The sequence below is a fragment of the Anthonomus grandis genome, chromosome 22 (assembly GCF_022605725.1).
Source record: "Anthonomus grandis grandis chromosome 22, icAntGran1.3, whole genome shotgun sequence".
In the NCBI taxonomy this organism is placed as follows: domain Eukaryota; kingdom Metazoa; phylum Arthropoda; class Insecta; order Coleoptera; family Curculionidae; genus Anthonomus; species Anthonomus grandis.
In genome coordinates this window covers 28497747-28513033 of record NC_065567.1, presented here as the reverse complement: position 1 = coordinate 28513033, position 15287 = coordinate 28497747, and the positions used below count along the sequence as shown (strand labels likewise).

Sequence of the window (15287 nt, the reverse complement as noted above, 5' to 3'; positions counted from 1 at the left end):
TCACGTGGCAATAAAATCTATTAATATTATCATCATAATTCGTATCTCTATCATATTTACCCACGAAAATCATAAAATTCTGTACTATTTACTGAATCATGGTACCAACATGAAAAAAATTACTAAATTTAGTGAATTTTCAGGAGACCTATTGACTTATATTGAAGCGAAGAAACACGACAACGCACGATATATCCACTTATTTTTATTTTCTTCTAAGTGTAATAAATCACATTATGCTTATGACGTAATATTTATTTAAAACTGTATACATATACACTTTTATAGTGGTACCAGTATGCGTGGAACACCCTGTACATGGAGGTACGAGTACTATAGACATCCGATTCGCTGCAGGAAACAAGAAACTCATTTATTTTTACTCGGGTTTACTTTGTGTCACGATTTCGCTGACGTACCGCTAAGCACGATCGTACCGTGGTTCCTAAAATGATTTTATTGTTGTTCTTCGTAAAATGAAAGTACTACTTTAAAAAACCTACCGATCGACGTCGAGTTCTTTTATTATCGCATAAGTTAAAAATAATCCATTGTGTTCTACATGATGAATTGTGTATAGATTTTCCGGTTTAGTTGTATCAAAGGTCAACTACGATGGGTATTAATTATTTAGGTGAGTGCCTATTTTACTATATTTTTATTTTAAAGGAGTAACAATAAATGCATTAAAAAAAAAAGTTCACGCCCCGGGGCTCCCTTTGTGAATGAAACCCCGGGAATCCGAAAAAAGGGTCGTGCTTACTAAGTTGCTTAGATTTTCTCCCTAAGAACTTTTTAATTTAAACTTCTAAAATATAGGACTGCTGTCTGTTCTACAGCTACACACATTTTTTTCTTCTTCTTCGCCAAGTTTTATATTAAAAAAGTTATTATTAAAAGCGCTTCTCTTTTTATATTAAACAAAAAAGTGCAGATTTTTAAATCCGGATACATTTTTTCTTTTGAGGTCTTTAATTAATTCTTTTTTTTTTGTCAATTTTAGCTCTCGCAACTGTGATATGCTTAAGCACACCAGCACAATCGCAAGGAAAGTTTAACATAGCAGAATCTATTAATAAATTTTCAGTCAAGTTATTGTGGGTAAGTAAAATGTATAGAATATATACCATAAAAGGGCCTTCTTTTGGAGAAGTTTAAGTAAGAAAATTATTCGTCCAGGCAGTTGAGCTATAGGGCAATGCAAGTAATTTTCATTTCTTTTTAAGGGGTTTAGTAGGGATTTGCAAGGGTTTTTAGGCAATAGCAGCAATTATTTGTTCCTTTCTGCTTCAGAAGTCCAAGTAAGAAAATTATTCTTCCAGGCAGTTGAGCTATAGAGCAATGTTATTATATTATACATTGTTGCAACTAGTTTCGTCGTTAAAATCCAATCTAATAACACAGTTTGTTTATTTAAATTATATATATGTATAGTAATAAATTATTAATAAAAAAACAGTGCTATTAGATTGGATGTTATAAACAGTGAATTTTCAAAAGATTTTCTTACTGGTCAAATGTTTGGGGTGGGTGAAGAGGTATGGGTTATGTAGACGAAAAACACGGTTTTTGCAGAAAATATATATTCAATTTTTAATTTAATAATAATATTTAGTATGAAAACAGCGTTATTAGATTGGGGAATATGGACGAAAAACAGTGATTTTTTAGAAGAATTTCATGAAATATTTGGAGTGTAGTAATTAAGTTAAGAGAATTTTTTTCCTTTTTGTAAACAGAATCGTTTATGATATACGTGTATACCACAATTTAATAAATATACCAAAACCAAAAATTCACTAAAAAATCGTTGAATAAATATATATTTAACGTTAATAATATATGATGTGTTGCTTGGGAATATTTTTGTATCAGAGAAAAATCAACAAATTTGATAAAGATTTCCAGGCAATTAAAAAAAAAGCCCTAACATTGTTAGGGCCAGATAATCAAGAAATTCAAAATTTGAGAATATTTTCGCACCAAAAAATTTGATCAAAATTTAAAAAATTGTGCCTGGAAAATGCAATAAAAGAAATTAATTTTTTTTTTAAATTTTGCTTCATGAAAAAAACAAGAATAAATTGTATTGTTTAAAAATCGTTATGCCTGAAAAAGCGAAAATTGAAAATTTGGGCAAATTTTCGTCTCAGGAAAATACGAGAAAAAAGTTATTGAAGTGCCTAAAAAAACGTGGAAGAAAATTCAATTTTTAGTATCTAAATAATACAAGAAACTCTACTGCCCAACTGCCTTGAATCAGACAGTTGTTTAAACACCATATCATATTTAAAAAAAAAAAAAGGAGACTTATAGGAAACAAAAACCACTCAGTTCCGATAATTCTAATTCCTTTGGTAGTGTTTACTTCGCAAGTTGATTCCCATTCATTCGAACAGCCGCAAATTCTATTATATCCATCCCGCGACCGGTGAAGATCTCCCTCGACGAATTATCGCGTCAAAGTTCCTTCCCCACAATTTATTGAATCATTCTCACTTCTAACGTTCTCCAACATTCCTGGGGAACGTTGCAGTGGCGGCACACCACCACACTCTCCGACCAGATTTATTTACGAAATTATTTCACGTTTTAGAATGCGAATAAGGTGACGGGGAGTAATGTGAACGTAGCTCTCTCCCCTTTGACTATATGGACGGTGCTGACTATAGTGTCAGAAGGAGCTTACGATAACACCGCTGACCAAATTGATAAGGCTTTAGGACAGAATCAGAATAAAAATGTTATTAGGGAGGCTTACTACAGGCTGGCTCAGTTGATGGATAAAAGTGAGGTAAGCGTTACACTACTGAAAAATATAAAGTTCCTAGAGAAGTAAATTAATCAAGGGTTGTTTTACGGTCGGGTAAGTACAAACACAATAAAGAGGCCACTTTATCTCAACAGCGGCACTTTAAGAAATTTCACTTTGAAAGTTATTTTACAAACCGGTTTTTTTTAATGTTTTGTTTTCTTCAGAAATCCGAGGCGGAGTTCGATATGGCGACCGGCATATTTGCTCGCAAACAGTTTCCCGTTAAGCGTAATTTTGCCAATGTTGTGAAGCAATACTACGACGCTTCAGTTACACCTGTGGATTTCGTAAATGGCAATGCCGCTGCGGACCTCATCAACAAATATGTAGCTAAGGCCACTAGGAATCGAATAACTCAACTTGTTACCGCCGGTAATGTATATCTACTTCAACCTGAACTAATTCAGTCGGTTATTATTTATTCACTTGAAACACAAACTGCAGCACTTCCAAGGGTCTCTACGTCATGATAAGAATAACCGATATTCATATAAGGAACAATATGTAGTGCATGCAATAGTCTCCTTAAATACGTTATACAGAAGCAATGAAGACAGAAAAATGAAAAGTTATTAATACAGAAATGATACGTCATGGAAGTTAGCAACAGAATCAAATTTTTACAGTCTGTTTTTTGCATATTTAAGGATTAAATCTGATCTGAAACATCTAAAATAATGTTAAGAGAAAAACTATAATTACATATAGACAAAAAGGGTGTAGATTTGATTTTTTTGGGGTATAAAAGATAAATGTTTGAAAAATAATAAATAAATTAAAAAAATCACAGTAATTGTTAAAAATTTTGTTACACCTTCAAACTTGGTGTATAAATAAAAGATAATAAAATACACGATATATCTTAGAGACACACGTTTTTACAGGGGATGAAAGGGTGTAAGCCAATTCGTCATTTTTTAGACACACAGCAGTAAATCTTCGATCTCTTAAAGAACTAATGGTGACAAAGTGACCATCAGCTGCAGTGGTCATTCTCCTTCTGCCAGAGCCTTGTCGTCTAGTAAAAATTCCCGTCTGTAAATACCTATTCCAGGCATCTCGAACTGTAGACCACGGAAATCTCAGAGTACGGTCGATATAACTTTTGCTACGGCCATCCTCTATTAACGTAACAATTCTACCCACGTCTGCTGGAGTTAATACCATATTGACACACAACAAGTTATAATAGTGACACTGTCAAACTTTATGTCACATTAATTGCGTCCTTAGCCAACGTCGATAATTTTTAACCGAAAACTTGACATTAATTATCTAAAAATAAGCTTCAAATCAGAGTTTTAATAAAAAATTTGCGGCTCGCAACAGAAATGAGATAATGGAATGAATCAAAAATCGAAATGTTTAGAATACATCAAAGATTACAAGGAACAGTATGTAAACAGAATTATCCACCTTAATTTTCCTACAGGGTCTTTTGAAATTACGAGAAAAAACAACAGTTTGTTTTACTCCTGTATATACTCCTGTGTATACAAAATGATTTAAAAAAATCAAAACAAATATATCTAAAAACTGATACTGGCAAAATCGTGATAATCTGATAAAAAATAACAAATTTATAAAACATCAAACTTGGCCAATATTTCAGGGTGGCGGAATTTTGTGCCGGCGAGTATATAACCAGCTTTTTCAGATGAAGCAACATATAACTCAAAATTTCACTTTTCTTGATTTAACTTTCAATCACGTGGGTCTGGTAATCGATGGTATAAAGAACGGTGTTAGCAAAGACTTTTATGATTTAAATATGAGACTTATAAAGGTTATTGTTCCCCTAACCAAATTGTTTAATTTGGCTATTTCTGATGGTAAATTTACAACTGATACTGTTCACAAAAGAGGGTCTAAAAAAATTCTTGAAAATTACCGCCCTCTTTCCCTTATTCCAATTGGCAAGATTTTTGAGCTTTTATTTAAAAATCAAATTGAGAATTATTTTGAACTTAATTTTTTATTTTATGTAAAGCATGATTTCAGAAAAGAACATTCCACTGTCACGGTAGTCGGTGACTTACACGAGAAAGTTCTTTGAAGGAAGTCTGCATGTCCATTCTACTTTTTACGATTTAACTAAGGCATTTGATTGTGTAGAGCGCAATATTCTACTCCAATGGCTTTGATCATAAAAATATGAAACTGCTGCAGTTCTATTTAAGTGATAGAAGTCGGTTTGTAGGTCTAAAATTTTGATGCTTCAGCATGGGGTCCCTGCCTTATGCCATTCTCTTCATTTCCTCCATTACTTGTATGCTGATGATACTACTTCCGTGATTTTAGATTTTAAAAAATCCTGATATTGATTGAAAAAATTCTTGACTGTCGAAGGCTTTACAAAAACCTAAATATCCAAAAGATCAGTGTAACCATTCTATTGATTTTAGTTTCATATGAAAGCTCATAAGTTTTCTTACCAAAAAGGTCTGTAAATTAAATTGTTAATTTTACTCTTTATTTATTTTTAAATTTAGTTTTTTGGGATAAAAATTTTAATTTTTAAATAATTTTTTATCAATTTGTCAATACTAAAGAATTTTTAAGAAATCTTTAAGTAATTAATAAATTAAAATTTAAAAAACTTCAAATTTATTATTTTAGTTAAGATTAAAATAAAATGAAGTCATAAAATTTTTTAATATTAAAATACATGGAAGCAAGTTTAAGTAATTAATTAATTAGTTATAATTTATTTAAAATTAACGCCATTAAATGTATTCTCCTCGCCAATTAACAAATCGGCACTTTAATAAATTGTATAATAAACATTTAAATATTGTAACGTTAAATTTCAAATATTTTATAAAATAAAAAAAAACATAAATGTAAAATTAAAATTTCATAAATGTAGTGTAATATAAAAAACAATTTTACATTATACGACCCAATTACTCTTCCTAATTGGGTCATTCAGCACATAATATTTGCTCTTCAATGTCGTTGTTTAAGCTTATGCAGGTTAATAATAATGCCGCTTCATTCTTAATTGATAAAATTGCCAAATTGGACAATCGACCTCAAGTAAGTTTTTATTACGTTGAGTTTACTGAGTGAACGCTCACAAGGGGCTATAGAGAAAAGTAAAGTAAGCTTTAGACGCTTCTAATCCATAAGACGAAACGAACATTAATATTCCCTTAGGACTAACATCTGATTTCTCTTCATTTCTTTTCGTTACCTTTAACAGAACAATGAAATGTTTTATATTATTAAACTATTGAGTATACTTGCAATTTTTTTAATTAATAAATTTCAAATAATTCTTTATTCCTCTCATATTAGAAAAACGATTTGAAACCTCAACAGTAAGCTTATCTAGAATTGCAATTTGAAGCTGCATCATCTTCACGATTTTTTCTTGTTATTTTTTGATGATCACTTCAATTTCTTCACAAAGTTGCTTAGCTCTAAAATAACAGAATCACAGAGACTAGTCCTCCAACTTTGCAAGTAATGTCTGAGTTTTACAATTTAAAACATATTTTGCATTTTATCAAATGTTTGAAGTATTTCTGTCAAGAAGAGTAGAAGAACAATAAAATCGAATTTTTCAATATCTCCGATAACTAACGTCGCATCTTGTCTCGTATCAACTGTCTCAGTTTGTGTATCTCGTAACTTCGTACTTGATCAAGTTGAGTTAACTAACTCTTCACTGCTGCTCCATTGATACTCCATCTAGTATCAGACGTAATTGTAATTTTTATAAATTCTTTGAGCACGTCATCGAGACATGGCATGTAATAAACTGTATGAGACCATTATGTATACTGTTTATTCTTATTTTAGCCCTATTTTAGCCCTATTAATTGACGTTGAAAAAAATTAATTGTTTGCGGATTGACATGAACTCCCAGTAAATGAAGCAAATGATTAACACATGCAAAAGTATTTGCTAGTTCATTAACATTCAATATTTTTTTCTGGACTTCTATATGTGTACTTGCCATAGTTGCTTGGTTATCATATCATTGGCCTCTGCAGTCTTTTCAGCTTTTCTAGAACGACACTTGTCATGGACTCCGCATTCTTCTCTTTCACAATAATAAAATAAATGATTTTCATAGAATTTTCCACATATCGAATGATTCCAGACAGGTGTAATATCAAAAGAAATGCTGAAGTACCACCTTGCATTTGATATATTGATAAACTGGTGTTCCCAACAATAGAGTTATTAGGTTCTGGATATCATGAAAAAAGTACTCCAGTGACTCTGAATTTCCACACACTCTGTCTTCATAATTGGATACAATTTACTTAGTAATCGATTCACGATGTTCTCTTAGGGCCAAATTTCGTTGTACGAGAGTATAAATTGCAGCACTGAGAATATATTGTAAAGACTAATATCGCCTTGTAAAATAATATTTAGACAAACAACGTAAATTGAGAATTAAATTCGTTACGTTTTGCGATATGTGATAAAATTGTTTTAAAATATGACCTATTACTACATTTTCAGGAGATGTCCAAGATGCTTATCTCTTCATGTTAAGCACAACCTTCTTCAAGGGATCCTGGCAGCAGCCTTTCAACACATCGAAAACTCGTAGAGAAGCGTTTTTAGACGACAAAAGAAAACCAATTGGGGAAGTTGATTTAATGTTCAACTCGTTCCCATATCCATACTCTAAGATTGATAACATAAAGGCTGATGCCTTGGAGTTGCCTTATGGAGCAGTCAGTTCAGTGGGGTTCTAATAATTTTTTTTTAAAGCTTACTTTTTAGAATGGTGATTACTCGATGTTGGTGTTAGTACCAAGGGGTGCTCAGTCCTTAGCAAACATGTTGGAGTCATTAAACGACGAGCCAGTACTGAATATTTTATCGAAAATCAGGGCTAGTCACGATACTTATCCAGAAGATAACATTTATACTTATTTACCCAAGTTTAAGATCACTTCTAATTTTAACATGGATATGATTCTTCAAATGGTAATGATAAAAAAAGCAACTAACTTCCTTACGGTGTTATTTTCATTTAACCGTTTTAGATGGGAATCACTGACGTATTTGACCCACAAAAAGCGAACTTGCTAGGTATGTTTAGCCACTATTTATATTTATCCCGGGTTATTCAAAGGGCCGAAATTGAAGTTAACGAGGAAGGAACTGTCGCGAGTGCAGCATCAGGTATACATAAAATAGTGATTTTTTTATTAATATGACAATGTATTTTTGTAGGTTTTATATTTCCAAACCGGATTACACCGCCTACAGTAAAGGTCAATAGACCTTTTGCTTACTTTATAGTGCATAGAGAGACTGGCAGTATACTGTTTTGTGGTAAAATTAGTGATCCTCGTACCTTATAAGCGTTGATGAAGTAAAATTTGTTTTCCTAAATAAAAGTCGTTTTAACGTCACATCATCATATATATTTATTTAGATTTACACATTAACTTTACATTTAATTAAATAATTTTATTGCATTTCTCTAAACTTGTACAGCTGCTCGTAAGTCCTCTAAATCTGTTAATGGGCCACCCTCCTTATTATTAATTACAGTTATTTTAATACTTGGATATATTATTAATAATTTCCCTTAAAAGTAGTCATCTAAAGTAGAAAATAGGTTACAGAAGTACAGAGTATAGTATAGTTATATTCGCGTTAGGCTGTTAATTTAATAAATTTACTGCTTTTTTTTTAGACAGAATCCCTAAGCTTTAAGAACTTTAAAATACAATAATATAATATCGTATATATTGTATATTAATTATAACTTTTTTTGTTAATTCAATTTAATTCTTTTATTATTTTTTGTTTGTATGTATTCTACGACAGTCTTGGATCTATTGGTCCATGCACATCACCTTTTGATATGGTATCACTTTTTTTGCTTTGTTAAACACATTGACTTTGACTTTGTTAATTCACTCTCTCACTCACTACTTAAAACTTCCGCTTTATGCACATGAAAAAACACCATAGAAGGAACAATGCCAGGATCATGCCCATTGCTGGTGGCGTAGACGCGACGCCTGCGCTCTGGATTGCTGCCGGCAACTCACCTGGAATAAAAATAAGTAAATTAATATATTTGTTGGAATCGTTAAACATAGATGAATGATGAATGATTTACTTGATTTACGATTTTTCTATTGTTCTCTGGTACTCGATATCCGGGAAATAATAAGGCACCAGTCATTAAAGTATATAGGGAAACTATCAATGGCTATGATGATACGATACTAATGGCCGACAGAGATACTAATGATCGCGTTCAAAGAGCATGCTCACACTAGGAAATGAAGATCAACAGTAAGAAAATGAAGACAATGGTAATTAGCAAAAATCAGAATATCCCGATTCCATTACAAATCGACTGCGAGGTAGAGTTGGGGCGATTCGAATCTTTCTTGAGATTTGAATCAAAGGATTCGTATTATTCGCACTAAAATTAAATAATAGCAATTATACAATACTATTGTATAAGTGTATAGTATGCCGTATATCACGGCGCTTTATATCAATGTATTTGTACAATACGATTAATACGATACGAATTGCGATTGCCGATTATTGCGGCACGATACTAATTTATACAAATACGAAAAGGTTTTTATGAGTCGCCAGTAAAATGGGATTCATATCATTGGTACAAATCATACGAATATGACCCATCTCTACTGCGAAGATCTATAAAAAATCGATGATTTTTCTCATGTATTGTATCTTACTAGTATCGAAAACAATTAGACGTCTTGTAGTCTTAATGTAAGCCTTCAAAACATGATGCGGCAAAAAATATCCTTCACTACCAGTTAACTCTTTCCATTCTTTATTTACTTCTCATATTTGAACCATGTGGCTAAAAGTTTTATATTCATTTAAAAATGTAATATAGTCATTTATCAACAATTAAAGCAGAGCCTATCATGCTTTATTCCTTCCAACCTATCAGCTACACTTAGCTTGGTCAATTTTTCACAATCATAAATAACACCCTCTTCTCCACACCAACGTGTGATACTATCAAATTTATTAGCAATAATATAGATAATCAAAGGATTCTATGTGTCAATATCTTGTCACAAAAATTTTAAGGCGGCAAATGTTTAGTGATATTGTCATATAAATTTCTTAAAAGGGTATGTGATTTTTTTGTTATAGATGTAATATAGTTGTTAGTGAAAAAAGGAACATATTACATAGGGACCTGGTCATCGTTTCTCTTTCTATATTTATGTATTAAATATGTGTAATTGTTTGAAATTCTGCAAAATTGAACAGTTCGCCGATGGCTCATAACTTATCATTCCGAATATAATATTAGACAAAAAAATTAACCTTTGACATATAACGTATTTTTCCTCTAAAAAAATACAATTTGAATTTATACACATCAAAATGAAAAATTTTTATTATGGAAAAAAAGTTGCATATTAGTGAATACATTTGAGCAAATTCAATTCATTTAAGAGCTATTTCACGTTTCAACTTTTAAATTATGGAAAGATATTAGAAGTATGCTACTCGAAGGGCAAATCCAATTATAGCTTTTTTAGGTCTATTGATATCAGTTTTATAATCGCCTATTTTGCCATTAATCAATGCTTCATTTTTATATATTCCTTTTTTTGGTCAATCAAATTCAAATAGATTATTTGAATTGAAATTTGAAAATAGAATTTGGATTAATGTTTGTTTCACAAAAAATAAACGGCGTCGAAAATGAAACATGACGCGACTTCGGCTTTTAGATCTGAGTTTTGAACACGGATATAAAGTTATGAAATTTCGGATGTTGTTTGGAGGAAGTTGCGAAAATCGCCATGACAAGCTCAAATTGTTTGCGTAATAATTATTATGCGGCTGCCGTACTTATATAAATAAGAAACAAAGAAAAAATTGTTACAGATTACAATAATCGGCATAAGTTAATTTAATAAAAGAGACAGATAGGAGTGCATTATGATTATAAGAAAACCATTTCACAGTAACATCTTAGCAAGGAGTCACGTGTGATGATGTGCTTCTAACATCACATATGGTAAAATCATTAATATCGCTATAATTTTCAGTTTTATTAAGAAAATCATTATATTTTGATTCAATTTAATAAAAGTACAGGGTGTCCCATTTTGAGTACGTTTGCAGGATATCTCCGTTATTTTTAGAGATAGAGAGTTGCGGTTTTCGCGACATTGTGCTACTTTTTCGTAAAACTAAAGATGCTGCTAACAAAATTTTTATAGCCCTTTTATTTTTTAACATACAGGACATTTTGGGACCCCCGTCGTATCTCCGTTAGGCTAAGCGCGCACTAGCGATTTATTATAGTGCCACTTTTAGTCGCTAAAATGAAGCATTAACAGTTTAATGAACATGCACACATTCTGCGATAAAATAATCGCTGCGACTAAATAATAGAACCAGTCCACCATTAAAGGTAGGATGTTTTACTTTCCGACACTGCGACATGCGATAACGACGTGCGTTGAACTGTCGCGACGCAGATTGCGGGTTTGCGACCAACTTTTTTCTTACTATGCAACATTTCAGTTCAGCGCAAATCGTTTGAGGCAGTACAGTTTATCAAGATGGATGAACGCTATTCGTCGTAAAATTGCTGCGATTCTCTTGCTTTACGAAGAAGAAGAAAATTTACCTCTATTACTTCACGCTCCTGAACCTTTCCAGAAACATTCTGACCTATACAAGAATCGTGACAAGGAGGGAACTTACAACATTTTTATTGAAGGCTACTTAAGCGATAGTGAGACGCGATTCAAGGCCTTTTTCAGAGTATCACATGATTTGTACTACTATATCTTGAGTGCAATTCAAGAGGATATAACGACAATGCCTTCATATCGCTGTCCTAAACCAATAAGACCTGAAATAAAGGACTGGAAATACACGGACACAATCTACTAAACGTTGGTCGAAGTCATCATCTATGGTTTGTGACATGGCAAAAAAAAACAAATAATTTAACCGCCAAATGTACCAAATAGACCGATGCCGGGGATGCTACAAAAGTACTAGCACAGATGTAAATAGCTCCGCACTTTTAAGTGCGTATTTACATCTGTGGTACTAGCTGCGCTGTCGCCGTATCGGTGCCGCAAGTCGATAGGTTAAACAACACACTAATTTGACTAGTGCCAGATTAAATGTACGGCACACCGCAGTGTCGCACGTCGTTATCGCATGTCACAGTGTCGGAAAGTAAAACATCCTACCTTAACCCCTATAAACTGTTTATGAACCAGTCCTATTTTAGCAGCGACGCGACTATCGCTGTTTTGAATGAAGCATACCGACTCGTAGGGACGTGCACGCATTGCGATTATTTAGCAGTACGATTTTCGTTGGATTGGAACCGTCCGACGTTTTTCCTGTTTTCAGTTGTGATTAGTAGTACATTAATTTTGGGTGTGAAATATTTGATATTAATAAAAATTCATGTCTGACAGTGAAGAAACGACCCACATCGTTCTTGATACTGAGAGAATTATTGTGGAAGTGGAAAGAAGACCAGCGCTGTATAATAAAGAACTGAAAGAATACAGCGATAGAAATGCGAAAGAGAAATTATGGACAGAAGTATGCGCAAATGTAATACCAAAATCAGGTGCAGAAAGAAAAGACAGAGGTAGGTAGATTATATTTTTATTACTTTAAATAATACAAATTTTAGAAAATGTGCATTAAATTTTGTCATATTGCCAAGCAACTGAACCTTGCGGAGAGGTAAAATAATTTGCAAAATAGTCTCGTACTTGCATGCCCGATGTATTAGCTCTTGTTCCAGCAGGTCGAATGGACTGTAAAAGACATTCGTATGATTCCTCGTGAAATTTTATACCATCGTGATTTCTTACAAAATTATGTAAAACGCAGCACGCTTTAATGATTTCGTCAGAAAATTCTATTCTGACATCTAAGGGACGATGGAAAATTCGCCACTTATTGATCATAATTCCAAATGTACATTCTACCATCCGCCGAGCACGGGTTAATCGATAGTTATAAACTCGTTGTTTTGGTGTGTTGATATGGTTTGGAAATCTGTTGTGTTAAAGCGAATGCCTCATCCCCGACAATGACAAAAGGCATACACTTTTCTTATTCATCGTGAGGTAATGTTTAATTGGTTACTTGTTAGTCTTCGGCCAAAATTCGAATTTTTAAATATATTGGAATCACTGTGTCCACCATAGGATCCCACATCTATTGAAATGAAACAATAATCGGCATCAACCACGGCAAGAAGTACTGTTGAGAAAAAATTCTTATAATTGTAAAATTCTGAGCCTGTTGTCTCTGGTTGCTTCATTCTTATATGTTTATCGTCAACGGCCCCGATATAATTCGGAAAATTAGTACGGTAATAAAATTCCAGTTATCCAGTCCTCTTCAGATTTTTCGGACATGTAAAAAGGTTGCAAAACTTCCCATTATTGATGACAGGTATGTTTAACAATTTCTCGAACTGTTGTAGCTCCTAACAGGAATTCGAAATGCAAAGAGTTAAAGCTATTTCCGGTTGCCAGACACCTAAAATAAAACGTATATAATTAGTTACAATTTTTTTTTTGTTACAGGGAAAGAAGTTTAAAAAAAGTGGAAGAATCTGAAAGACTCCTGTTTCGCGAGAGAGCTTGCTGCTCAAAAAAAAATCAAATCTGGTGAGCCTGCAAAAAAACGTCGGAAATACATCTACTTCGACGCATTGCTATTTTTACTTCCTCACCAACAACCCAGGACAACAAGTGGCAATGTAGGGCCTCCAGGCGATAAGTAAGAACTGTTAGACCATAATAAAGGACCCAGAAACGCTGATGGAGGTCCTAGGAACAACAAAGAGTCTTTCCAGCAAATATTCTCATCTTATGTCCACATATGAGGCTTCGTTATTAGAGATTTTAAAGAACTAACAAACGGAGGACGTTTCAGAGGATAAAAACTTTGCTCTTATGTTAATTCCTATGTTGGCCAAACTAAACGACGAGCAAAAACATTTTGCCAAACTAAATGTGATGAGAAATGCAAAATTCTATGCACAGCTTGGGCCATCAACACAAATTAACTTCCATCAGTATTTCCATCCAGGCCCACATAATATGCAGCATCAAACCTCTGTACGTTTGCCAGCAGCTTCCAGTCTTCAGCAACCAGTCTGATAAAAACTCTTCCCTCCAGACCTACTATTCGGAATTTTCGTATAATTTTGAGTCATCAAGAGATTATGATAGCGAATTATATGACTTGTAATCATAATGTATTAATAAATTACTTTGCGATTGTTCTTATTTACCTTAATGTTACTGCTAGTCGCTCTTCAGGTGGTATTGCCTGCCTCCATATAGTATTTTTATACGTTATATTTGGCCCTATTAATTGAAGCAGTGTACTAAAACTGTTCACACTTTAATTAACCTTTGACTAACAATAGGATGCACCCAGTACTTTTTTTTTACGATGTTTTCTGGCGTTATTACGCAATAGCAAAGCTACTACACAAGTTGTTTCAACAAAATCCATTTCGAAAATACACTAATATTGCGATTTATTACTCGCTGTGCGCGCCCAAATTTTTTGTACTTGAAAATATTTGCGATTGCAACTAAATCGTCAGTGCGCGCTTAGCTTTATTTTTACAGTTTTTGTAAAAGTAAAAACTCACTTTTATAGATTTTTTCCATAGAATCTAGTGGTATAGATATATTTTTTTTTTGATTAATAGTTTTTGAGTTATAACCCAAATATAAAATTGTTTTTTTTTTACCTTTTTAAAAATATATAACAGTATGGACTTATTTTCAAAAATACGCAAATAACTCGAACGATTTGAAATTAAATGCATAATTTATTAGTAGACCATGAATAACAATAATAGACAAATAAAAAGTTACAAATTAATAACGACGAATGGGGAATTGCATCATTTTTATTTTTCTTGTAATAAAGGAACAAATATATAAATTTAATAAACACTATAAGAAAACAACTTTTTTACAATAGATTCAAAATGACCACCATCTTCTCTGATACAAAATTGGCACATTTTTGTTACCCTTTAAATAGCATTCAAAATAATAATTTGTCTCCTCAGATTTTGAAACAGTAAATGAATTGCGTCTTGAAGTTCTATGAGATTATTGCATTGTCTTTTATACACTTGATCTTGTATATATGTACCCCTATAAAATTATTTATTTATTTATTAACGATATCCACCAATTTTACAAAAATAAAATAATACAAAAGATCCTAATATTAATTCAACTTAAGCTTGATAATAGTAAGACATATAAGGGTGGTCCCAGAAGTACCCGACCCAAGAAAGAAAACATGAAAATTTTGAAAAAAAAAATTATTTATTTTTCAACATAATCTCCTTCCAGCTCTATACCATTTTCCCAGCGATGTTTTATAAGTTCGATACCCTTTTTATAATAAGAACTGTCTTGCGCCTCGAAATAGACATTAACTGCA

At 32.5% G+C, this 15287-nt stretch overlaps 2 protein-coding genes across 2 annotated transcripts in view; one reads left to right on the top strand and one right to left on the bottom strand.

The window, feature by feature from the left end:
* Positions 1–302: 302 nt before the first annotated feature.
* On the top strand, positions 303–8203 carry LOC126748778 (serine protease inhibitor 77Ba-like). Its single transcript, XM_050458227.1, has 8 exons — positions 303–634; positions 1004–1101; positions 2597–2794; positions 2980–3187; positions 7299–7516; positions 7566–7772; positions 7832–7970; positions 8022–8203. The coding sequence occupies exons 1-8, from the start codon at positions 616–618 to the stop codon at positions 8150–8152; spliced, it is 1218 nt and encodes a 405-aa protein (XP_050314184.1). The 5' UTR covers positions 303–615; the 3' UTR covers positions 8153–8203.
* The window catches only part of LOC126748447 (hemicentin-1-like), a 48232-nt gene continuing 41137 nt past the window's right edge, over positions 8193–15287 (bottom strand). Inside the window, exon 7 of the mRNA XM_050457703.1 lies at positions 8193–8851. Coding sequence (XP_050313660.1) covers positions 8733–8851 — 119 coding nt within the window. The 3' untranslated portion in view covers positions 8193–8732. The remainder of the gene's footprint in view (positions 8852–15287) is intronic.